Here is a 26107-nt window from a genome sequence, read left to right on the forward strand (position 1 = left end):
GAGAGCTTAGAGCTACGAGAGTGGGAAGAGAGGGATCCACCCCCTTCAACCGCACCGATGGGGCGCTTGCGCTTAGGGTCTTTTAAACCTTTTTCCGAGTGGGAAGAGGCGTTTCTAAGAGGAGGAGGAATTGGCGCCCCCGGAAGTGGTATCCACCGGAGTGCGAGCCTTGCGGCGGAGTGACTGTTGGAACAGAGCTGGTGGCGCTAGGCTTAGTCGGGTCTTGCGGCTGGGAGTGAGGCGAGGAAGAAGAAAGGATCCTCCTTGGGTGAGAAAGGGAATCTGCTGAGGGGAAGAATCCCTGCTCCCGCTGAGGGGGAGGAGGGGTTCGTTCGGAGATCCGTCCAGAAGGGAGAGCTAGGGCGTGCGGAAGTGCTGGGCGGCGGCCCGGTTTCTACTGAAAAGGAGGATGTTCCGAGGTCTCCAGATGGAGGCGGGCTGCAGTATTTTTAAGCCTTAGGTCCGCGTCTGGTGGAGAGTCTGCAAACGTGGAAGGCAGTATGGGAAGAGAGGCGCGGGTTAATTTAGGTACAGCTTGTTCTAGATGTACCGGCTTTCGAGGCCTGTTTACAAAGGTGCATAACGGCAATGTTTTCAACACAGAATGGAAAAAGAGTTTAGGGTGATGGTAAGATAAAGAAATTTGGAGTGCCTTCCGGCAGGAACTAAGTCTTTAAACTGTTTTTTAATGGAATTATTTGAGACAAAAATTAACATCTAAGGAAATAGATTACAAAGCAGCCTGTACACCTTTTTTCCTGTTGAACTACCTTTCCTCCCCAGCAGCAATGGATTTTCTGAATTTACTGTTAATTTTTATGTATTAATGATATATGAATAAATCTCTGAATAAGTATCTTGTATTGTTTTCATGTTCTAACATTATATGAATGATCCTATGTGCAACTTGCTTTTTTCACTCAGTATTATTTTTGAGGTTTATTCATATTGATAGTTTCATAACAATAACTTAACACCTTTTGGACCCTTTGTCGAGAAAAAGTTAATCAATGGTTGATCTAGGAAAGAAATGGAAAATTTTATTCAAGCCAACCTGAGGGTTATAACCTGTGAGACAATCTTTCAGGAAGCTCTGAGGACTGTCCTGCCCTTTTGAGGTCTAAGCATAGTAAGATATGTTTTTGAGACAAACGGTTATATGTCAAATGACGTATTATTGACAGTTTACACAATCCAGATCTGTAGTTACAAAGGGAGTAGTAGGTCATGGGTCATCTTGACTCCTTACAAGATTAAGAAAGAAGGTTATCTCCTAAGGAGGTTTGGTTAGTGCAGATACACAACACACACTAAAGGGGAGGGAGGAGGCCCAAACAGGCAGAGAAAAACTTTATGTTTAAATTTTTCTTGTCTTGTCATAAAATATGAATTTTATTTCATCACCTTATATGCCAAGACACTGTTCTAAGCACTTTACTTCATTTAATCCTTAGGCACAACCCTTGTAAGTTCTTTCTGTCTTTTTAAGAAGAGGAAACTGAGGTACATACAGGTTGCTCTAGAATTCTATTGTATGAGCATGCCATAATTTATTCATCTATTCTCTTCATAGTCCTAATTCCTGAAACATCGCAGGTATTCAAATGCTAGTTAAAATAGTAAATATGGTAGCAGTTGGGTTGCCCGTAATTTCAAAATTATCAAGATGTCTAATTTCTGAAAAGGCAAGAGGGGTGGGTATTTTAGGTTAATCAGCTAGAGGGAAAGCACAGAGGTTTAAGAGTGCATGGAATATACTTGATAACATTTATAATCTCACTGTAGCTAAAATGTAGAATGCCTAGACAGCTGTGGTGAAAGAAACCTAGAACGGGCATTAATTTTTTTAACCAACTATATCCAAAATATCATTTCAACATGTACTCAACATAAATTATATTGATGAGATAATTTACATTCTTTTTTTTCCTATTAAGTCTTTGAAATTGGGAATTATTTTACACTAGCTACATTTCAAACTGCTCAATAGACATGGGGCTAGTGACTACAGTATTAGATAGTGCAGAACTATTCTTACTTTGGGAACCACTGAATATACATTTGTTTTTCATGTAAAATCAACTGGTGAACTAAAAGTTAGAACAAACTGATATTTGGAGGCATCTTTCTTATTTTGTGGCCTTTAATTGCTCAGCTCTCCTTATGCTTTGGGTGCCTGCTACCTTTGTTGCTTTGTTTAACTGTGAAGTTTCTAACAATATTATTTCATTTACCATATTTTATTTGGTTACCCACAAATGAGAGGTGACTTCAAACCATTTTGTCATTACTGGAGGATGAGGCATCTGGCCACCAGAGGTCAGCCTTACTATATTTTGACCAGCTTGGGCAGGGGGGATTAATAACATATTTTTGGAACATTATCTGAAAAGTTAAAAAAAAGATACTAGATTACAAAAATGGCAGCCTTTGGAATGGGAGAAAATATTTTCAAACCATATATCCCGTAAGATGTTAATATCAAAAACATATAAGGACTCATATAATTCAGTAGCAAAAAAATTAATAATAACCTGTTTTAAAAATGAGCAAAGGACCTGAATAGACATTTTTCCAGAGAACACATACAAATGGCCAACATGTATATGAAAAGGAGCTCAACATCACTAATCATGAGGGAAATGCAAATCAAAACCACAATAAGGTATCACTTCACACCTGTCAGGATGGCTATTATCAGAAAGTCAGAAGATAACAAGTGTTGGTGAGGATGAGGACCCTTATACACATTGGTGGGAAACAATATGGAGGTTCCTCAAAAAAGTAAAAATAGAGCTATCATATAATCCAGCAATCCCCCTTCTTGGTATATATTCAAAGGATAAAATTACTATCTCAAAGATATATCTGCATTCCCATGTTAATTGCAGCATTATTCACAGTAACCAAGATACGGAAATAATCTGTGTCCATCAATGAATGAATAAATAAAGAAGATGTGACATTTATATACATACACAATTCAGTCTTTAAAAAGAAGGAAATCCTGCAACTTACAATAACATGGGTCAACCTGGAGGACATTCTGCCATGAGAAATAAACCAGACACAGAAAGACAAATACTGTATGATCCCACTTATATGTGGAATCTTAAAAAGTTGAACTCCTAGTAATAAAGAGTAGAATGGGAATTATCAGTGGCTAGCGGGTGGAGGAAATAGATATCAAAGCATACAAACTTTCTGGAGACCTAATGTACATCATGGTGACTATAGTTTATCATGTATACCTGAAATTTGCTGAGAATAGATCTCGAGTGTTATCATCACATGCAAAAAAAAAAAGAAATAGTAACTGTGAGGTGATGGGTATGTTAATTAGCTTGATTGTGGTAACCGTTTCACAGTGAATACATATATCAAAGCATCACATTGTACATGTTAAATATATGTAATTTGTCAATCATACCTCGATAAAACTGGTAAAAAAAAAAAAAAGATGCTATATTAAGCTTAAACTCACTGCCTTTAGCTTACCTGTGTCTTGACTTTTTCTTTTAATGCTATAGGGAAAAGAACAAATTGTAGCAACTAAAGTAAGCAAACTAATTCATATGGTAAGGCTATTTAGTTCTGAAATTACAGAAAAATGGTTCTTTCAAAGTAAATTATGCATGGGAGTATACAGAGTAAGCGGTTAATTCACTTTTGATATGAGGGTATTATTACTCATGCAATGTAAAGAGGTAACAGTGATGGGTTCACTCTAGAATTTACATATGCCTTCAAAGAAACTTTGTCTTATTTTTGCTTAACAAAAAAAAGTAGAGTGAACCTTTTAAAGAATGCTTTGAGCAACATAATTATTGAAGTATAGCCAATCAATAATCATGCAAATGGAATCTGGTTGAAATGAAAATAGTAAAAATATAAGAGGACAGAAGAATTAAAAGCTAACACCTGGGGACTTCCCGTGCGCCACAACTACTGAGCCTGTGCTCTAGAGCCCGCGAGCCACAACTACTGAGCCCATGCTCCGCAACAAGAGAAGCCACCACAATGAGAAGCCCGCGCACCGCAACGAAAAGTAGCCCCCACTCGCCGCACTAAAGAAAGCCCGGGCGCAGCAACAATGACCCAACACAGCCAAAAATAAATAATAAATTATTAATTAATTTTTTAAAAAAGTTAACACCTGTCTCAATAAAATACTTATGGTATGTTTTAAACTTTCCTTTTGTTTTCAGATTGAAGTAGGTAATAATATTATAAACTTTTAAAAGTATTTGCACTCATGTTCTTAAAGATGAAGTTATAAGCAGTGACCTTTATATTGCTTTAGTAGCATTATCTTTGTTGATCTTGTTTAAAAAAATTATTTCATTTGTCTTTGTACAACATACTACCAAATTACCTGAATATAATTTAGGAATTTTTGTCTCCCTAGAATAAAAGTGAAACATGCTTGTATAGTTACTTACAGCAGGCCTTCATCATTCTCATTAATTTTTTCAAAAAATTTGCTAAGCCCCTAATACATGCCAGACACTGCAGAGAACTAAATTAGATAAAGAAAGAGTAGAAGCCAGAGAAATGTTTTTTAGAGGAAGAGTACTGACACGAAGCCAGACCATATCCACTTCAGTGTGTATTTGAAACTAGAGATGTTTACTAACTTTCATTTTGGAAATCATTCCTACATAATGGCATGAGTGGGATCTTGATATTTTGGTTTTGCTTTTTTCGTTCAGACCTATGCCTTTAGTCCATCCATGTTGCTATGTATACTTCTAATGTGCTTTTAACACATGTTACCTATCCACTCCTCCAGTGATGGAAGCCTGGAATGCTTCTATTTCTTCACCATCAAAGATGACTCCTCAGAGTACATGTTGGTCTTATGGAGAATTTCTCTGCTATATATACACCCAAGAGTGAAATTCCTGCATCATGAGTTGTGCAAATAGATTGACTAAGTAGTGCTGCCAGATTGCTCTTCAGAAAGGTTACCCCAGTCTGTAATCCCACCAGTAGTGCTGGTTTCTAAGGGAGTTCCTTTAGTCCCCTCACGAACACTTGGCATTGTCCAGCTTTCTAATTTTTACCAAAATAATAGAATAATGTGATATCTCTTTACTTATCATATAGTTAATGGCCTGTGGATTTTCTCTTCTGTAAATTGGATATTTTTGTCCTTTGTCCATTTCTTTATTGAGATTGCTACCTTTTTGGTTGTTGATTTGTAGTTAACTTTGTTCTTGATGTGTTTAGTTCAATCCAGAAATATTAATTTTTTTTTCAGAAATATTAATTTTTATGTGATTGAATTCATCGTATTTTGGTCTTGTGCTTTATGTTTTTTTAAGAAGTCCTTCTCTGGCCCTAAGTCACAAAGATATTCTCCTGCATTATATTCTATTAACTATATAGTTTTACAATTCTCATTTAGGTCTTTAACCTGTCATGAGTCCTCCTTTGTATGTGGCATTATATAGGTATACAGTTTTATTTTTCTTCATGTAATGAGCCAGTTTTTACCAATATTATTATATACTAAGTGCATTCATTCCCCCTTGATTTATGTGCCAACTTTACTGTATACTATATTCTTAAATCTTATGTGGCTCTATTTCTGAGCTTTGTTCCATTGGACTATTTGTTCTTATACTAACCACCCTATTTTAATTTCTGTGGCTTCTGTAACGTGTAATAATATGTGTTCATATCCTGTAGGCCACGATATTTACTTTACTCTTCTGTTTAAATAGTTTGTTTAGCTATATGTGGAATTTTATTCTTAACATATTGGGATTGTATAAATTAATTTGGAAAAAAGTTATCTTTATAATATTCATTGTTCCATCCAAGAGCATGGAATGACTATTTTAAATCATCTATGTCCTTGATTAGAATTTAACAGTCTTCTTCATAGAGGTCTCGCATATTATTGATTAGTTCTTAAATCCTTTATAGGTTTTTTTTTTTGTCCCTATTGTGCAAGTGATGTATATAATACATTTTATGGTTAGTATTGCTGTTGTTAAGAGTGCCTGGGGTCAAATCCTGATTCCATCACGTAGTAGATATATGACCCTGGACAGGTAGCTTAAACCTCATGTATAAAATGGGGACAATAAAAGTACCTATCTTATAGGATTGTTAGGAGAATTTTAAATGACTTAACATTTGTGCAGTTCCTAGAATAGTACCTGGAAAATTGTAAGTGCTATATAAATAAATTAATGAATAGTCATAGGTTAATCTCAGATCCAGGAACTTTGTTGAACTCTTTTATTAGCTCTAATAGTTTATAAGTTAGGCTTTTTTAACGTTAGATGACCATATCATCTGTAAATTAGTAGTTTTATATCTTTTTTTCCAGTTCTCACACTTTTAAAAAAAACATTGATTAGGACTTTGGTACACAATATCAGTCCTTGTCATCCTTATCTAATTTCATTTTTTAAATTACTTAATTTATTTATTTTTGGCTGCGTTGGGTCTTTGTTGCTGCGCTCGGGCTTTCTCTAGTTGCAGCAAACGGGCGCTACTCTTCCTTGTGGAGCACGGCTGTAGGCGCGCGGGCTTCAGTAGTTGTGGCACGCGGGCTCTAGAGCGCAGGCTCAGTTGTGGCGCACAGGCTTAGTTGCTCCGCAGCATGTGGGATCTTCCTGGACCACGGATAGAACCCTTGTCCCCTGCATTGAGAGGCGGATTCCTAACGACTGCGCCACCAGGGAATTCCCTAATTTCATTTTTAAAGGGAATATATCTGAAGTTTCTCATTTAGGATATTTGCTGAAAGTTTTTGGTAGATAATTTTTACCTTGTTGAGAAAGTAACTTTCTCTTCCTAGTTTGGTAAGAGCATTTTGTTTTTTAAAACATAAATAGGTGTTGATCAAGAACTAAGAACAGTTAAATATCCATACTTAATAAAATTATCTAATTTATTGCTGTAGTGACTTATATTTATAAATTTTATGAAGTTGAGATATTCTTTCCTATGATAAGCTCTACATGATTATGACATTCATTTTTTCTTTAATACACTATTACATTTTGTTAGGTAATATTTGAAATTTTTGCAAATGAAATGAGCCTTATTTGCTTCATCTCTAGATTTGGAATTAATATTTTATTATCCTCATAAAAGGAGTTTTATGCTATTTTTCTTTTTTCTGGAACAGTTTATATAAAGTATGTATTAATTTCCTTGGAAGTTTAGTGGAACTCTCTTATAAAACCATTTGCACCTGGTGTTTTTAATAGGAGGTTGTTACCTTTTGAGTTTCTTTAATACTGGTCTGTTTTATTCAAGTTATCTATTTCTTCCTGTACAAGTTTTAGAATTTTATATTCTTCTAGAATTTAGCCATTTTATCTAGGTTTTCACATTTTAGCATACATTATGTTTTTAATTTTGGGGGGGTATTTTTAAATCTCTTTCCTGATAAGTCTCACCAGTTTTGTTTTTCTTATTCATATTTTCAGAAAACCGTCTTTCAGTTTTATCACTCTATTATTCTTTTATATACTGTTTAATTTCTGCCTTTATTATTTCCTTTCTACTTATTTTGCTGTTGCTTTTCCATTGTCTTGAATTGGATGCTTGTGCGTATTTAAACTTCCTTGTTACCTCATCAATGTATTCAAAGCTATAAATTTCTTCTAGGTACTGGTTTGACCATACCCCACAAATTTTTGCTTGTGGGGTTATTATTCAGTTTTATATCTAATATCTTTTATGATTTCCATTTTATTAATTCATGAGCTATTTAGTATCCTAACATAGGATTACTTTTAACTAACCTTTAATATCTACTTTTATTGCATTATGGTCAGAGAATTTAGTCTAAATGAAATGACCCTTTGGAATCTAGTTATACTTTATAACCTAATGCATGAACTATTTGTGTGTGTGTGTGTATGTGTATATGTGTGTACTTAATATCTGTTCTGTTTGTTATAGAGTTTTGTATACTTAAATAATATAATACCTAAAGTATATTAATATTTTAACTTTTTCAGAATGCTTGTATCCCTGCTTATATTCCCCTGTCAGTTCTATTAGTTGTTACTAGAGAAATTTTAAGGATGTGCTTTTAGGGTCATAGATGTTTATGATGAGTGTATCACTTTCCTTGTTTTCCTTTTACTAGTATTATCATCAATCTTTGTCCCTTATATTTTTTTGGCTTGAAATCTTTTTTGTTGGATATTAAGATTGCTGTCCCAGCTTTATTCTGGTCCACAGTTACCTGATACATATTTTTTCATATTTTTAGCTTTGACCTTTTTTGGGTCTTTTTGCTTTAAAATATCTTTTGTTAGCAGCATATTGTTAAATCTTGTTTTGTTTTGTTGATCCAGTCTGAATGTCTGCCTTTTAATTGTCAATTTAAGCTGTTTATATTCATTGTAACTACTAGTATGTTAAGATTTATACCTGCCATCTTCCCTCATTATCTATAGAGTATGGTCATAGGACCACAACCTCTGGGGTCCCAGCAAGAGTTCCAACGTATAGAACTCTACAACCAGCACAGGTCCCCTAGAACTAATCCCAACAAGCACCTCTAAAGATAAAAAAGATATCTTTTATAGCTCCCTATTTGGAGTTTGGAGCATAAGGGATCTGCTTTTGCAGAAGTAATTTCCTGGGCTAGAACTGCATGATAAAAAACAAGCTAGCCCAGATATGTACCAACAAAAGATTGAAGTGGCCCCAGGCTCTCCTTCCCAATTTTGTCATGGTAGGATCCATTCCCAGTAGGAAACTCTGCCTAAACCTATGTGCTAGAGATGGGAAAGCTGATAAGGCTTCTTGCTCAACATCAATGTGCTTGGATACTCTATGAAGTTAGATGGATAATAATGTTACCCAGTGCTTTCAGGCTTTAATATCATGTCTCTAGTCTTCTCATTCACAGGTTAAGGCTACTTTCCAGATAGTCCAACAACTAAGTCAGCGGTTTCCAAGGACATTTGCACCACCTATGGAAAACATCGGATCCGTGCACACCAGACAGATTCTTGACAACTCGTCCCACCATCCCCCTGCACAAAAGTTGCTGCACCAGCGGACAAAGAAGGCGACCACTGAGTTTCTTTTCATTACGAAAATAGATATAATATCCCTGCCAGCAAAAAAGAGTACACAAAGTGTCTCTTCATAATTTCACAACCAGTTGAGACCATGCTAAGAAAATCAGCTTGCCTAGATGAGGACCCCTTCTCTTCTTGGGTAGCCAGGATTTGAAGGAGAGACTCTGACCTGTGCCACTGGTAAGTGACTAAATTTTACACACTGAACTGGTCCTGAGAACTGAGCTGTCTTCTTTGTAAGTGAAGAATATACAACATAATCTTGAAGAACTGCACAGTGGTGTGAGCCAGAGGCATACTGTGTGTGTGTAACAGACTGAGAAACAGACAAATGAATCCTATTGAAAGGATTTCTCATCTTCTGCTTCTATTTGCCAGTGTTAGTGTTTTACTGGCTTAGATTGTTACCTTTTTCTGGTACCTTTTTTTCTATACTGTTGTTCTATTCTAATGGGTCCTAGAAATCCCTCTCCTGACCCCTTATCAGAATCAGAAAGTGAGGAAGAAGAAAATGCTAACTACCTAAATGAGAGTTCTGGGGAAGAGTGGGATTCCTCTGAAGAAGAGGACCCTGTCGTGCCCAACCTAACACCTCTTGAGAGTCTTGCCTGGCAGGTTAAGTGCCTTTTAAAATATTCTACAACTTGGAAACCTTTAAATCCTAATTCCTGGTTGTATCATGCTAAACTCTTGGATGCTAGCACACCAGTCCATATACTTCGAGAGATAGGACTAAGACTCTCCCATTGCTCCCATTGTGTACCCAAACTGGAACCAATTCCTGAATGGCCTCCTCTAGCTTCTTGTGGAGTCCCACCTTTTCAAAAGCCCCTTATAAGTCCCAGCCGGCTTTCTAGAGATCATGCCACTCTAAATGGGGCACTGCAATTTGCCACCAAACAGTTAAGCCGAACATTGAGTAGAGCCACTCCCATACCTGAGTACCTAAAACAAATTCCTAATTCATGTGTTTCTGGTTGTTGCTGTGGCTGGTTAACTAAAACAGTTAAGGAAACAACCCGCACTGAACCCATCAACACTACTTACTCCTACACTGACTTCCAAAAGGCAGTTAACAAACTCCTAACTGCATCACTATAAAGATCCACCGTTCCTTCTCACATCTCTCGTGTTGCCAGTCGAGAAAGGAATACAGTTCCACAGCCCACAGTTGAGAAACTAACATCTCAACCAAACTGTCCTGATATGCCAAAATACGATCGAGTACTGAATATAATACCCAAGAGTCCTGTAACTCAACTACAGAAGATGTGCATTGTGAGCATTCCCTTTGAAAGACCCTGTGGTTAAAATGAGAACTTCAGTGGAGAATTAGTCAAAAGGGACCTTATTACAAGAGATAAATTGACTATTCTCCACACTTAGTTCTCCCTGCAATTTACTCTGCCTGTCTAATGGACTTAACTAGACACCTAATTATTAATGGGAAGGAAAAGGAGGCCACTACCCCATTTGTTACCCAACCTTCAGAATAGCCATTGTGGAAAGTGGTAAGTTAGCTACTCCCGGTAATACCCTTCTGAGCATACTTTTCTCTGATATTCATTTCTAGGGAGGTAGTTGAGTTAAATTGAATAACTAGATAAAATGGTGGGAATATGGATTTATCTCCCACTTTTTATATTGGTAGACCTACATATGGCACCCTTTAGGAGTTCCTATTTTGGGGGGAGGGAGTGCAGTAGTGTAGTAGTAGCCTACACTGCTCCAAACCTATTATGGAACCTGCAGTTACAGTATAAACATTTTATAGGCTCCCACCAGGCTGTCTCTAGCTAAAGTGGCTTATAAGATCATACCTGGGGATTAAACAGACACCTGTTCTGTAGGCAACAGACTTCCTGCATCTTGGCATCCAGACCTTAGTCAAGAACAAATAAAACCCATTCCAAAGACCAATGGGAAAAAATTAAGAGAGCATTTATGTTAGTGGATTAAAGTATTTCATCTGTATGATGTTCCCTGAAGCAGTATTTCATGCACTTTCCACGTCCATTGCAAACTTTTCAGGAACTTTACTGCAGAAAATCTCAGCCTAATACAGTCTAAAGTTGAAGAGTTTTTTAGCATCATTGTTTTTCTACATCTAGCTTTAGATTTTTTTTCTGGCTGAATAGAAAGGATATGTACCCTTGTAAATGAGTCTTGCTGTGTTTATTTAGATGAGTCAAAACATAGAAATCAACATACATAAAATGCATGAGACCAGTAAGTCTTTTCACACACCTCCAATAAAGAGTGAAACCTTTGTGTGACCCTGGTTGACTGGGCATCTAAAGGGAATCAGAAAACAGATTGTTAAAGATATATCATATATCCTTCCTTATTTTAGTTTTGCTTTTTCCTATTCTCCATAATTAAGTGCTGTATACAGTGTGGCATCAAAAAATTGAAGCATTAATGGAATCACAAATTCTATAAATGTATAGCAACTTTAAGGAGAGAGGAGAATGTTTATAACCTAATGAGTAGTTGCTGCTGAACCTTAGTTGCCTCCTCTTGAGGAAAAAGGAGGGAATTATAGTAGGTAGAAAAAATATTTGTTAATGGAAAATTTGTTACTGAACTGAAACCATATAATGTTAGTGTAACTGAATGTATCAGTAACTTCCTGTGTAGATGTTCTATGAAGTTGGTTTTTAAAATGTTATAAAAACCTGTTTCTTTCTTTCTTTGTTTTTTGTTTTTTTTGGTTTTTTTTTTGTTTTTTTTTGTTTTTTTTTAGGGGACGGTGGGAAGAGGTAGAGGGGTCTAAAAATTAAAATATGTTGATGTTTATGTAACCATAATATGTTCCTGTGTGTGTGTGTGTGTGTGTGTGTGTGTGTGTAAAAGTGCCTTGTTCATGAACACATTTTTGCTGTTCATTCCCAAAGGAAGCCTTTCCCCAGCTTCCCAGCTGAATAAACCAACAGCTTTGTACATGCTGAACAGAGTATGGTCATTTATTCTTCACGAATGAAATAGATTCTGCTTTGCTTAAGGCATATTCAACATTCACCAAGTGCTGAATAGAGTCCATGGAGATACAGTGTATCTGAAAGGAGGTGACTTGGCAGCTCTAGAAAAGAAACGTACTTGAAGAGGGAAAGTGTCAGATATTCAGTCAAGACCCAGATTTGAACCCATTTGTTTGTATATAAGTAATTCCAGGTTGCTCAAAATGATAGGTACCTGAATAAGCCTTAAGCCTTTACTTCTTTTTGTGTGCCATGGTGTGGGGTTAGGGGTGAATTTACCACTTTCACACTCTCCCTCCATGGGCCTTTGGTTAAATGCAGTCCCCATAATCAGGATAAAGAAGGATGAGTTTATTCCCTATTTATAGAAATATTTATCAAAAGAGTAAGGAAACAGAATTTCTAAACCAACAGGCATCAATGTTATTTAAAGGTATTATTCTGTCTTGGTGCAGGTAGTCTCTTTTTGTTGAAGCAGTCCAGGTACCTTGAGCCCAGAAGACCATAAACATGTTTTTTTTAAGCCCATCAGCTTCCTAACAGAAGAAATCTAGACATGGCAGGAGGAGGGCAGATGTTAGGTCACCTTTAGGGAATTATTTTGCTGGGACTCCAATCACAACTACCCATCTAAAACTTTTTCTCTACGGTGAAAACAGTGTTTTGATGTTCGAGTAGATTCTTAAAGCAATTAGGACTTTAGAAGTCACTTGGGTTGTTTTCTTACTGAAAACATAAATTCTCTTACATAATAAATGATTTTCTACTTTTGGCTCCATTGTTAGAGAATTCAATATCTTTTGGAGCAGCCCATTAGTTTTAAATAGAAATTTAGTCATTTCATCTAATAACATTATGGAGTACCTACTATAATCCAGACACTCACTGGGAGTGCAAAATTAAATCAGATGTCATACATAAGAAATCAGTTTTAAAATAAATTGAGGGCTTCCCTGGTGGCACAGTGTTTGAGAATCTGCCTGCTAATGCAGGGGACACGGGTTAAAGCCCTGGCCTGGGAAGATCCCACATGCAACTAGGAGCAACTAGGCCCGTGAGCCACGATTACTGAGCCTGCGCATCTGGAGCCTGTGCTCCGCAACAAGAGAGGCCACGACAGTGAGAGGCCCGCGCACCGCGATGAAGAGTGGCCCCCACTCGCCGCAACTAGAGAAAGCCCTCGCACAGAAACGAAGATCCAACACAGCCAAAAATAAAAATTAATTAATTAAAAATAAAATAAAATAAAATAAATTGAACCAATGTGAATTACCCCAGGGCTTTTGGCCATTGATGCTCATTTACTGTGAGCTAGGGTCACAGAATATAAGCTTACTACTTACACTGGCCCTTAAATATTTGAAAATGAGACAGTCATCGAGGTGTAGTGGGAATTCAGATGGAGAGCACACTCCAACAATTATACCCCACAAGAGGTAGTCAGCTAAGGGAATACATAAAATAAATAGGTATTTTATACACAGATTTAAATTGTATATACTAAATTCACAAGGCAGTGGCACACAAAGATCAGGACCAGAAGTGTTATGCTCATATGGCTGGGGTATGTATAAAAGCCCAGAAAGTCTGGATAACTACTCAGACTTGATGAGACAACTTTATACAAGCTGCTGGCACATAAGTTCTACTAATGAGTGGTATCCATTGGACTGAGGGAAATTGAAGGACCTACACTAACTGACACCAACCACCAGGTATTTCTTCTGTGTCTACTTGCCGTCATCAAAAGGAAAATCTCTGTGGTGTATGTTTGCCAGTTTTGAACAAAATTTAGTTAATGGCTACATGTTTAAATGTGATCCTTGTATATAATCTTCTAATCTCTTTCTATTGGTGGCAGCAGTGGGATTATATACTATAAAATTTTTGGAAATGAGACTAAGGAAAGGGAGAGGGTAAAGGTATCACAGTGATCTGATCTACCAAGCTCCTCTTAGCTGTAAGAGCTATGACCAGCCCTTCTCAATAAGGTATGGAAAAAGAATACTTGATTTTAAAATAATGATTTAAAATAACAGTGTAGCAGGCAGACAGTACTAGAGTTGCTTCTAAACTGTGGAGTCAGTTTAAAATGTAGCCTCCACCTGTGCTCCACAACAAGAGAGGCCGCGATAGTGAGAGGCCCGCGCACCGCGATGAAGAGTGGCCCCCGCTTGCCACAACTAGAGAAAGCCCTCGCACAGAAACGAAGACCCAACACAGCCATAAATAAATAAATAAACAAATACTTAAAAAAAAAAAAATGTAGCCTCCAATGAAAACCCATTATCAAATGGACTAGGAATATACATGTTTCATTTTAAATGTCAATTCTGAACTTAATCACTTTTATTCCAGCCCACACATGACATAAAATGTAATCCATTTAATTCCAAGAGAATTTTGTTAATTTCTAAAAAAAAATATTCAAAAATAAACTTGTGGCACAGTGTAAATATCCTTTCAACTCACATCTTCAGGTAAAAAAAAAAATCCCTTAATATTATGTATAAATGCAAAAATAATATCTTACCCCATCTCAAGGACCACTTTCAGGGCTTGGGTTGAATCAGAGAACAAGCCTGTAAGCAACAAGCATCAAAACTGAGGCAGAAGCAGGGCATTGGTGAAAGCCAGTCCTCTACCTCCTTCTAAAACCTGAATACTGTGGCTTTTGCCTTTTTTTTTTTCCTACATATTGAGCATAGACCTTTGTGAGGAACCTCTCCCCTCATCCCCTGCAGCTGCTGCATGTGGTTGATCATTGCTTATTTCTCATTGACAGCAGCTCATTATAAACCTGGAAGTGACCTTCCACAGCTGGGTAATATTTACCAAAGTCATAACTAATGTTCATCTATTTTCTTCTTTTTTAATCTTATAGCACCCGTTGAAATGACACTATGAAAGATACTTTCAGATAATTTCTAGAGGTGAGGAATCTGAAGATGAGAAAAATTAAGTGACTTGTCCAATTCAATACAAAGTATTTAAATATTTGAATCTATTAATAACCCACTTAAGACACGATAATGTATATAAAACTGTACAGTGAACAATAAACAATTCAAGCTCAAAAAAATGTTAGTGACAGCTTAGGGTTGGAGCATAAAACAGTAAGTAGTCTGGAATTTGGGCAGTTTATCTGGGAAGAAATAGATGACCCTGAAACATGATATGAAAATTCCTGAAATCATTTGGAAAGTTATGCTCTATTCCCTAGAGTAGGACATAACCAGTATTCACCTAGGAGACAGGATCCCAGCCAGCCTAACAAGATTATAACTGAGTTCCTAGTATACACAGAAACTGAGCTGGTATGGTATCAAACTAGATATCAACAGAAACCAGATGAAACAGTCTTAAAATATTGCAGCTTATAAATGAAGGAGCTAGTAATATTTTATTGGGGGGAAATTATTATATTTGGGTTAACTACTAAACCCATGCTTAATGCTACCCTTCAATCCATGTTGTCAGCTTATGAGATCTGACACTCCAATACGGCAACTGATATCTTGCTGTGTGTGTATTATCTAGGTCTGGTTGGGGCAACTTCGTTTGGGAGGTGCACAAATAATTGGAACTGTCCAAGAGTATGGCCATCGTCCATCAAAAAAGACCCTAGATTGGCTTTATGATTGAACCCTGAGCAACCAAAATGGCTTGATAGAGTGGCAGAACTCTGGTGACCAAGGGGCTGACCACACTACCTAGAGAATTCAAGTTCCTATAGTAATTGAAAGCATTAATTTTGGCCACAGCCAAGGCATTGTACATTGCAAAGTGGGTGCATATGGGGTTGCCCACGGCTACCTGCCTGGTAGTAATGTAGACTTTCCCGGTGGCTTGAATAGCTTTGGTCCAGATCCCAGTTTCCTTCTTTAAACCCAGTTTTTCTATGTTGGCCACTTTCTACTTATGATATACTGTTTAAGTAAATGTGTTGGATTGATAGACTTAGCAAATAAAAATACAGGATGCCCAAATAAATTTGAATTTCAGATAAACAATGAACTAGGGGCCATACTTATTCGAGGAAAAAAAATTAATTATCTGAAATTCAAATTTATCTGGCATCCCATATTTTATCTGGCAACCCTATGAATGTGTGAGTAACACTGGTTAAATTTGGATTGTAGTCGTGTAGTTGTTCCCAGGGAACACTCTGGTTCTTTCCATTATGTGTTGTTATTTTATCTGTGAATACTTGATGCAGGAAGAGAGAGGCTAACACATAGTTGACCCAAGATTAGTACTGTTGTTAAGAGATAAAAGAGGAAGGTCAATTGCAGATATGAGAGCTTTTATAGGAGACACATTGTCTTTGGCTAAAATTATCACATAGCCATTAAAACATTTCCAGACGTACAAATTTTCAAAATGATGTCTCAGTAATAGGTAGTTTGGGGGTTTGTTGTTTTTCATTTGTGCGTATTTTAAACAGTTACTTTCTCATTCTCTTTTACTGTGAAGGGAAAGATTAAGTGCACTACTTTTTTTTTTTTAACATCTTTTTCTGTTTTGTTTTTGTTCTTTTTTGTTGTTTTTTTTAACATCTTTATTGGAGTATAATTGCTTTACAATGTTGTGTTAATTTCTGCTGTATAACAAAGTGAATTAGCTATATGTATACATATATCTCCATATCCCCTCCCTCTTGCGCCTCCCTCCCACCCTCCCTATCACACCCCTCTAGGTGTTCACAAAGCACCGAGCTGATCTCCCTGTGCTATGCAGCTGCTTCCCACTAACTATTTTACATTTGGTAGCGCTACTTTCTATTTTTTTTTTTTAATACTTGATAGGTAGCACAGTTCTCACAGCCACTCCTCATTGCAGAAAAGGTCCACAAATTCGGAACACCTATCTTTTCCTTCCAGAACCCCCCAAAGAGTCAAGGATTTGGGGGCACAATGTACCCTGGAAGGTGAGGTTGAGGAGCAAAGTTGAAAACAAGGGAATTATTTGAAAGTTTATTTTTGTTCTCCCTTTGTAGCCAGGCAGCTTTCCCTTTTTCTAGCAGAAGGCTAGAGGCTTATTCTCTGGAGAAATTGAACCAAATGCATTAGAACTGGGACCTGGGTTGCGGGGGGGGAGAATGGTGGTGGTAGTGAGGTGCTATTCTGAGAACAGGATGATTGAGAGAAGGTCAGTATTCTGAACATTATAATCCTTCAGTGCCCTTTCACCACCTCACTACAGAATCTGGTAGCTGGGCTTATCCCCAGCCCTGACCAGCCCATCTAAAAAGATGGACAATTTAAAAAACAGTTTGCCACTTGATTATTTGTTACAGTGAAACCCAGAGTTCACAGCCCTGCTCATTCATACGTGGCTTTCAGTCCCTTGAAATCATGATAAGCTGATAGCCAAGGATCACTAGACATTTGAAGATACCTTCAACAATGAAAGATGAAGACCAAAACAATTAAAAGTACCTAAAAAAAAAAAAAACTGGAAATAAGGCAGAAAACATAAAGCTCCCAAAGATGCTATGATATTTTCAGAAACATAGAATATATTACATCCATGAAAATTAAGAACAGCGTGCTATAAAAGATGAACAATCAGAAAATAATAAGAATATTGGAAAAATAGGAGAGCCAAAATTAAATATGAAATAGATGTGTTGAGAGATAAGCTGAAGAAATTTCAGAAATTAGAACAAAAAAGCAGAGGTGAAAAATAGCAAAGAACAAAAAAGAAAATTAGAAGATCAGAATGGGATGCAACATCTGATTAATAAGATCTCCAACATGAGAGAACAGAGAAAGGAGGTGAGGGTAAAAAATTAAAGAACATCTCCCAAAAATGTGAGACATGTGGCTCCTAAATTAAAAGGATCCACTGAGTGCACGGTACAATGAATTAAAACACACACACACACACACACACACACACACACACACACACACACACAAAGGCATATGATGGTATTTCAGGATGCCAGGGTTAAAGAAGATCCTAAAAGTTTCCACAGGGGGAAAACAAGGGTTATATAAAGGGATGTGTTCAGAATGGCATTTTGACTCCTTGGTAGCAACACTGGAAGATGGTAGAAAACTATGAAAGCAAGGTCTTCAAATCTAAGAGGAAAAATGATTTCCAATCTAGTATTCTCTCTAGAATTATAGACAGTCCAATCAAGTATGGGGCTAAAATAAAGGTTAGGCTGGCACAGTCACAAAATTTTATCCTACCATGTACCCTTTTTTAGGAGGCTACTGGAGGATGTGCTTCACCAAAACAAAGGAGTAATCTAAGTAAGAAGACATGAGATCCTGAAAATATACGATCTCACAAAGGAATGCCATGAAAGAAAGTCCCACGATGACTGCTGTGTCAAGTAAGTAGGGTGGGGGTTTCAGGAAGCAGGTCTCTAGGAAACTTGGAACAAAGTGTGTGAGTACATGGAACGTGTAAAAAATGCAACAGATGTTGGGACAAGGGAAAAAAATTTAAAGATAAGTACAAGGGTAACTAGAATAATGATAAAACGAAGCAATTCGAAGTACACCAAATACAAATTTTTGGATGAGTGTCTCTGTGTCACAAAAATATATCTGAAATTTTATTTCTTAAAATGTAATCATTCTATTACAATTTCAGTAGTCAGATTTTAGAAGTTTGACATTAAAAATATAGGAAAACTGTAGTATTGTCAGCGATTAGATTGCTCCTTCAGGCATCATACACCACAATTGCAATAGGTGCTCACCTTCAATAAGATGTGCACTGCGGAGCACTTTTTCAGAAAAACTTGTGTTCAGTGACTTGTTTTGTAAAAGGAACTATGCCCCTTGCTTAAGCAAATCTCAAATTTTTTTAAAGAAATGATGCATAATACATAGCAATCATTTCAACCAGCTTTTTGTTTAAATTTTAGCCTCTGTAGACTCAAAAGCATAAGGAGTTATTTACTTCTTTACAAATAATATTCTGAAATTTCATATTATTTTTCATCTTCTGTACTGTCTTTGCTATCAAGATATAGTTATTCCCATATAATGCTTTAGATTTTTTTTCTATGTATTATGATTGAGGTTTTTTTCCCTATACTTTGTTTATATTAATATTATATAACAATAAATTTTGATCTAACTGCAAATAATTATGTGTGGTGACGTGTTTTTTTCTCTGTCATCAGATCTATTGAGTAAACCTTGCCAGGACAATTTGTCCATGTGCGTTTTTTTTTTCTTTTTCTTTTTTTAAGTAAGGGATAATCATACCTACACTAAAATACATAAAGTGCAATAATCATTAAGTGTACCTGATTTTTCACGTAATGCATACTCTCATATTAAGATGTATACACTCAGATTAAAGTACAAAAAATTTCTAATTCCCTAGTGCCCTTTTCCCTGTGTATACCTCCCCCAGAAATAACCACTCATCTCTTCTAAAGATCGATTAATTTTGCTTGTTCTCAACTTTATGTGAATGAACTCATCCAGTATGTATTGTTTTACACTTGGCTTCTTTCATCAACATAATATCTGCGATTCATCCAGGAGTTTGCATGTATCCATGGTTCATTTTTTAAATTGCTGTAGACTATCCCATTGTATGAATATGCCATAATTCGTTTATTCATTTACCTGTTAGATGGCATTTGAGTTCTTTACAATTTGCGGCTATTACAAATAAAGCTGCAATTAAACATTCTTCTGTGTTTTTGGTGGGTGTAGGCACTCATTCCTTTAGGGAATGAGCCAGACTGCTGTGTCATAGAGTAAAACTGCCAAACAAACACTTTTCCAAAGTGACTGTATCATTTTACGTTCTCACTAGCAATGTATGAAAGTTCCAGTTGCTTCACATCCTTACAAACACTTGTTATTGTCAGTCCCTAATTTTACTGATTCTGGTATTGTATAGTAGTATCTCATCGTGGCTTTAGCTTACGTTTGCATGATTTGCAATATTGAGTACCTTTTCGTATGCTTATTGTCCTTTCAGATACCTCTTTTGAAAGTACTTTTTCAAGTCTTTTGCCCACTTGTAAATTATGCTATCTTTTTCTTAATGATGTGTTCTTTACATATTTTGTATACAGGGTTGTTTGTCAGATATATGTATGTGTGTTACAAGTATCTTCTACCAGTCTATGCCTTTTATTTTTACTTTCTTAATGGTATGTTATGAGTGGAAGTTTTAAATTTTTATAAAATCCAGTTTCTCGGGTTGTTTTTCTTATTGTTAGTGCTCTAACAAATCTTTGCCAACCTGAATGTTATGAAGATATTCTTCTATGTTGTGTTTTTTTTGAAGCCTTATAGTTTTAGCTTTCACATTTAAGTCTGTGATCCATCTCAAGTTAATTTTGTATATGATATGAGGTAGAAGAGGAATTGTCTTTATTAAAATATTCTTATTACAACTGACATTTTGAAATTTAATTACTGAGAACAATACTTTAGGTATCTCATTTTTCTCTATTACTATCTTCTCTTTTTTTTGGTAAGCTTTATATTTATTTTATCCAGGTTAAAGGTCATTTATCATAGATGTGGTTTATATATCTTTGGAGTTTGTCCTTTTCATGAAATTTGAGGTAGGAGAGTTGACATTCCATTTTTCAGTTATCCTCAAAAGACTGAAGAATTCCCAAACTGGACTTTTTCTTGAAAATTAATTATCTAAATGGTATAAATTAACTAAAATCTAATACTAGTTCTTTGTTTAAAATTTTGAATTTTAGTATACCAATTCTACAGCTATTGGAATTATAAACAATTGAATCTATTATTCTGCCATGTACTGTTATTTAAATGTTTTTGTACATTTTATACATTTAAGGTATTCTTCTAGACGTTATCTAGTCTAATATTCGTGTTCATCTGTTTCCCTGTTATTCAGCTACCAGAATGTTCTCAATATCTGTTTCTGTACATAAAATTAACAGATTTCAAATCAATTATTTGCAGCACTTTACTTTTGCAATACATACACACTAATATTTGAGCTGATTAATAGAATTTCAGTGCATAAAATACATTCATTCAGTTGGTCATTCAGCAAATATTTATTGAGCACCTACAGAGTGCCAAGTACTATTCTAAGCCCTAGGACTTTAGCAGTCAACAAAAAAGACAAAAATTTCTGCCTTCATGGAGCTTACATTTCAGTGTGATTTTTCACTTCAATTTATATCCCAAATGTTTACCTGTACTAGAAAGTATATATTCAGATATTAACAGTAAGTCTGAATTATTTGTAATAGATAATTCTATGTCCATCATATTGTGTGCTCCCCTTTTCAGAGTGTAGAGTTCTTATGAGAAATTGCTACCCAGCCAGGAATTATATTTCCAGACCCCCTTATATCTTTTTTTTTTTTTTTTTTGGAGGATAAAACCTAGTGATGTTTATTAAGACCAAATTCAGTGACCGTGTAGTTGCAGACCCCCTTATATCTTAGTCAGTTCTCGCCTATAATCAGTTTTTGCCAATAGAATGACAACAGAGTTGGTGTGTCAATTCCAGACCCCAAGGTAATTTAGAAGTGGATATACCTTCTCTATATTCTTTTTGCCTTTTACTGGCTGGATGCAGATGACTATGTGGTCCTGGAGGATCTTGGAGCACAGATAGAAATAGCCAACTGCTGATTCACTTTTTTTAAATTTTTTTTTAATTTTTGGCTGCGTTGGGTCTTCGTTGCTGTGCGCAGGCTTTCTCTAGTTGTGGCGAGCGGGGGCTTCTCTTGTTGTGGAGCACGGGCTCTAGGCGCTCAGGCTTCAGTAGTTGTGGCACACGGGCTTAGTTGCTCCACGGCATGTGGGATCTTCCCGGACCAGGGCTCGAACCCGTGTCCCCTGCATTGGCAGGCGGATTCTTAACCACTGCACCACCAGGGAAGCCCCGCTGATTCACTTTAGATAGGAAGGGGGTCCAAAAACAAGTAACTCAGACTTTCATGTGAGCAAAAAAATAAACTCTACTGTGTTAAGCTACTGAAATGTAGGGTTTGTTTATTTTAGCAATTAACATTACCGTAACTAATATACTTGCCTTGTTAATAATACAGATGTTGTTAATCTGAATAGGTATGATGTTCATCTGGAAAAAAGAACCATTATCATTGATCTGGTACAATTTCAGAGTTGCCAAAAATGATAGTGAAAGAGGTAGTCAGCTCTTCAGCCTCCCAAAGGGCAAGGCCAAAGCCTAAGAGCAGGTTTTTGCTGAATACTGAAACCAACACACACTTAAGTCTATCCCTAGCAGTTAGTGAATTAAAAAAGAAGAAGACAAAGAAGGATTGTATAAGAAAGTAGGAGTAATTTTGAGCACACTTTGGCCCATGAACCATATTTACATTGTTATCATATTAAGTGACTACTACTGGAATTCTGATAAAATAAGACTGAGGAATGTGGAAGGGATATGGTGTAGGAAAATCACATCCTTCCTCATTCAGTATGGTAGTAAGTGTAAAATGTGTCAGAAAATTAAATATATACATGCTTTTTATGCTCATGTAGGAATAGAATTTGTTGCTTCTGCAGGAGTGGAACCAGTGACTAGAAACAGAGGTGGAATGAAGTCATTTCATTTTTTCACTCTTGAGTGTTGTACCATATGAATAATTACCTATTTAAAAATACATATAGAAATGCAACATTTTATGATTAGCTTGTGAGAATTGATTGGTATCAGGGAAGATATAACTTTACTGAATTTCAACAAAATTTCAGCAAAATTCTTTAGGAAAATCGGTGTGTGGGATTGCAAAATTGATAACCATAATTTAGTTAAGTACCTTTAATGATATCCATCCCTTGAACCTGTGAAGTTTCATATGTTTTCAGTTATAGCAGCTATTAAAATCAATGTTGAAATAAACTGAACTTAGAATTAGACCTCTGAATCACAATATCCTAAAATGATAAATCAAGATTTTTTTAAATGTTGAAGCATATTCAATTAAATTGCTTCATCTAAAATACTATAATATTATATCACAATATATTAATAATATATACCAAAATTTTTGTCAAATTAACAATTTGTCATATTTTCTTTAATTCGTCTGTTTCTCTTTTGGGTGTATTTTATAGTGTATATAAAATATTAGTACAGTACAATCATAGGTTAAGAAGTACATTATTGGAATGCATGCTCAAAAAGTTTCTGCTGATCGGTCGCTGAATCAAAGTTTAGAGATGTCTGCTGTATACTAAGTGCCATGAGAGCTCAGCGAGAGCGTCTCTGACTGGAGTAGTCAGGTCAGGGCTCCCTCAGAGTGCTATCTGAGCTGAGACATGAAGGCTGATAGGATGTGAATAGGAGAAAGGATGAGGAGGACATAATAAAGCAGGACGACATAGAGGGACATGTTAAGGTGTGTTCGGGACATTAAAGCAATTCTCAAACTGGGGTCTGGTATCATCCACAGCAGCATCACTGAAGTGATTGTTTAAAATGCCTTACTCAGACCTGAATCAAAATTTCTGATGTAAGGAGTCAGAATTATTCATTTTTATCAAGCTCATGATAATTTTTATGTTTACCAAAATTTGAGAAATTCTAAATCCATGTACGTATTCTAGGTGATGCTTGGATTTGTATTGCAGAGACACCATAGATGACCTTAAAAAACAAAAACAGGGCTTCCCTGGTGGCGCAGTGGTTAAGAATCCGCCTGCCAATGCAGGGGACATGGGTTCAAGCCCTGGTCCTGGAAGATCCCACATGCCGTGGAGCAGCTGGGCCCGTGAGCCACAATTACTGAGCCTGCGCGTCTGGAGCCTGTGCTCTGCAACAAGAGAGGCCGCGATACTGAGAGGCCCGTGCACTGCGATGAAGAGTGGCCCCCACTTGCCACAACTGGAGAAAGCCCTCGCACAGAAACGAAGACCCAAACACAGCCATAAATTAAAAAAAAAAAAAAAAAAAAGCTACATTTAAAAAAACAAAAACAAAAACAAAAACAAAACAAAACAAACAAAAACAGTGGTCAATTCCGGAAAGGGAAATTGAAAAACGACTTGGCTAGGTTGAAAAATTGAACCATAGGTCATTTCTATTACCAATACTTAATTCAGTTAAAAAACTTTTTCGTTTCCATTAAGTAGAGAGCACTCTACTGCTATGTAATAAAGAGAATTTAAAAGCATCAATTCCATTCCTTTTTGGAGTGTTGGAGAGATCTATTGTTTAGTTACCTTTGAACTCTAGAAAAAGACCAGAAAGGCAACTTTAATCTGAGTGGCCAGATTCACTTTCTGCCTGTTTAAGGTGAAGTCAAATGTACTTTGCAAACTGGCTGTTACATGTTTCAGGTAGTGGAAAGACTACTTGCACGATTAACTGCTCTTAGCCCATGTACTCAACTCTTCTTTTATCCCTGTGCTTCACACCTCTGTCACCACTAACAGGATTTTAAGGTATGAAGATGAGAAAAATGACTACCAATGCTTGCATTACTAGACTCATTGCCCACAGGCTGCTTCCAAAACAATTTGTGGCACTCATAGTGATCATACCAATATTTAATATAATCTGGCTAAAATTTTGCCACCAAACATTTTATTCCAAAATGTCATGTTCCATAGTGTTATGTTGATATACTGTAATCTCAGTGCAAATGTTGCCATTTTGTGACAAGAGGTTTTTGTTTTCATTTTCCTCCTGTGGAGATGAGATGGAAAACCTGTTATGAGGCTACCTTTAATAAAACCCTGCTACTATTTAATGTGTTAGAATGACAGTAAAAGCATAGTGCCAATTTTAAGCTGTGTGTTCATTTCTTGCATTCTTCCCTCGAAAAAAAAGGGAGATATTTGACCAAAAAAAAACCTTTAGCTTTTTTTTTTTTTTTGGTTCTTGAATATGTATTTTTTACTGAAAAAATCATTCATAAATTAACATACAAAAATGTACGAACACATGAGTAAATAATGTAATGACAATGGAAAAGTGAAAAGTGATTTTTTGTGTGTGTGAAAAGTGTTTTTAAAAACATCTTTAGATTTCAGTGCAAAAATGTACCCCTGGGGGCTTCCCTGGTGGCGCAGTGGTTGAGAATCTGCCTGCCAATGCAGGGAACACGGGTTCGAGCCCTGGTCTGGGAAGATCCCACATGCCGCGGAGCAACTGGGCCTGGGAGCCACAACTACTGAGCCTGCGCGTCTGGAGCCTGTGCTCTGCAACAAGAGAGACCGCCATAGTGAGAGGCCCGCGCACCGCGATGAAGAGTGGCCCCCGCTCACCGCAACTAAAGAAAGCCCTCGCACAGAAACGAAGACCCAACACAGCCAAAAAAAAAAAAAAAAAAAAACAAACTTATTAAAAAAAAAAAAAAGTACCCCTGGCACCTCTTAAAACATAAGAGCAAGCTCAAAAAACTGTAGTGATGGAAATAAGCTAGCTACATTCAATGTAGTCGTCATCGGTGAGTGGATACAATCAGTACGTGTGCTGTTGCTCAGCTATTCATGTCTGTGGTAGAGAGGCTCCCACAAGACGCCCTGTAATGTCAAAATGAGTAGTTGTGCTGATAACCTCCCCACCCCCAAAACATGACAGCATGAAAGGAAAACTTCTTCCTGTACGCAGCAATCAAAAGACAAGACTGATTTAAGGGATCATTCATCAGTAGCCTTAAAGAATTTCAGCTGTTAAAATATGCGCAAGGTCACATTTGGTTCTTAACTGTTCTTTTTTTTTTTAACATGAGAATTTCACGCTATTAACAGCACACAGGGCTGGCTGTGTTTTTAACTTTTACCTTTCCGCACACGATACTCAGCTTGGTGGATAAATGACTTACAGTGCACAGCAAGAGATTTCACACGAAGAGAACAAACTCACACATGATTGCAAGATGATTTAAATGACCCTACTTTGAGCAGTGGAAAGAGACTTTTCCTTTTGTCCGCAAATCAGCATTTTCTTTTTCAAATCAGGTGTTAGCCTTTTGCCAACATTTTGTTCTTGATGGTAAATGTGTTAATGAAAGGCTTCAAACAAGATCCTTTTACAATGCTGCCGAGTGTACACGAGCCATCCTTGACCAAGAATCAGTCTGTCCTGGCAAATTCTTCC

At 36.6% G+C, this 26107-nt stretch overlaps 1 protein-coding gene and 1 long non-coding RNA gene across 4 annotated transcripts in view; one reads left to right on the forward strand and one right to left on the reverse strand.

The window, feature by feature from the left end:
* The window catches only part of LOC309661222, a 151669-nt gene that overhangs the window by 89660 nt on the left and 35902 nt on the right, over nucleotides 1–26107 (reverse strand). The window lies entirely within an intron of this gene.
* On the forward strand, nucleotides 52–12020 carry DCAF16 (DDB1 and CUL4 associated factor 16). Of its 3 annotated transcripts, none has more exons than XM_082462672.1 (2): nucleotides 52–268; nucleotides 8879–12020. In XM_082462672.1, the coding sequence occupies exon 2, from the start codon at nucleotides 9519–9521 to the stop codon at nucleotides 10167–10169; it is 651 nt and encodes a 216-aa protein (XP_082318798.1). In that variant the 5' UTR covers nucleotides 52–268; nucleotides 8879–9518; the 3' UTR covers nucleotides 10170–12020. The 3 variants fall into 3 exon arrangements, with proteins under 3 accessions (XP_082318798.1, XP_082318797.1, XP_082318799.1); XM_082462671.1 differs by having other exon boundaries at nucleotides 8894–12020; XM_082462673.1 differs by having other exon boundaries at nucleotides 52–240; nucleotides 8894–12020.

This window comes from Balaenoptera physalus (assembly GCF_965194825.1).
Source record: "Balaenoptera physalus genome assembly, chromosome: 5".
Classification (NCBI taxonomy): Eukaryota; Metazoa; Chordata; class Mammalia; order Artiodactyla; family Balaenopteridae; genus Balaenoptera; species Balaenoptera physalus.

Bases quoted from the DNA above. Each gene is read 5' to 3' on its own strand.
- DCAF16 (XM_082462672.1), top strand. From the start codon at position 9,519: ATGGGTCCTAGAAATCCCTCTCCTGACCCCTTATCAGAATCAGAAAGT.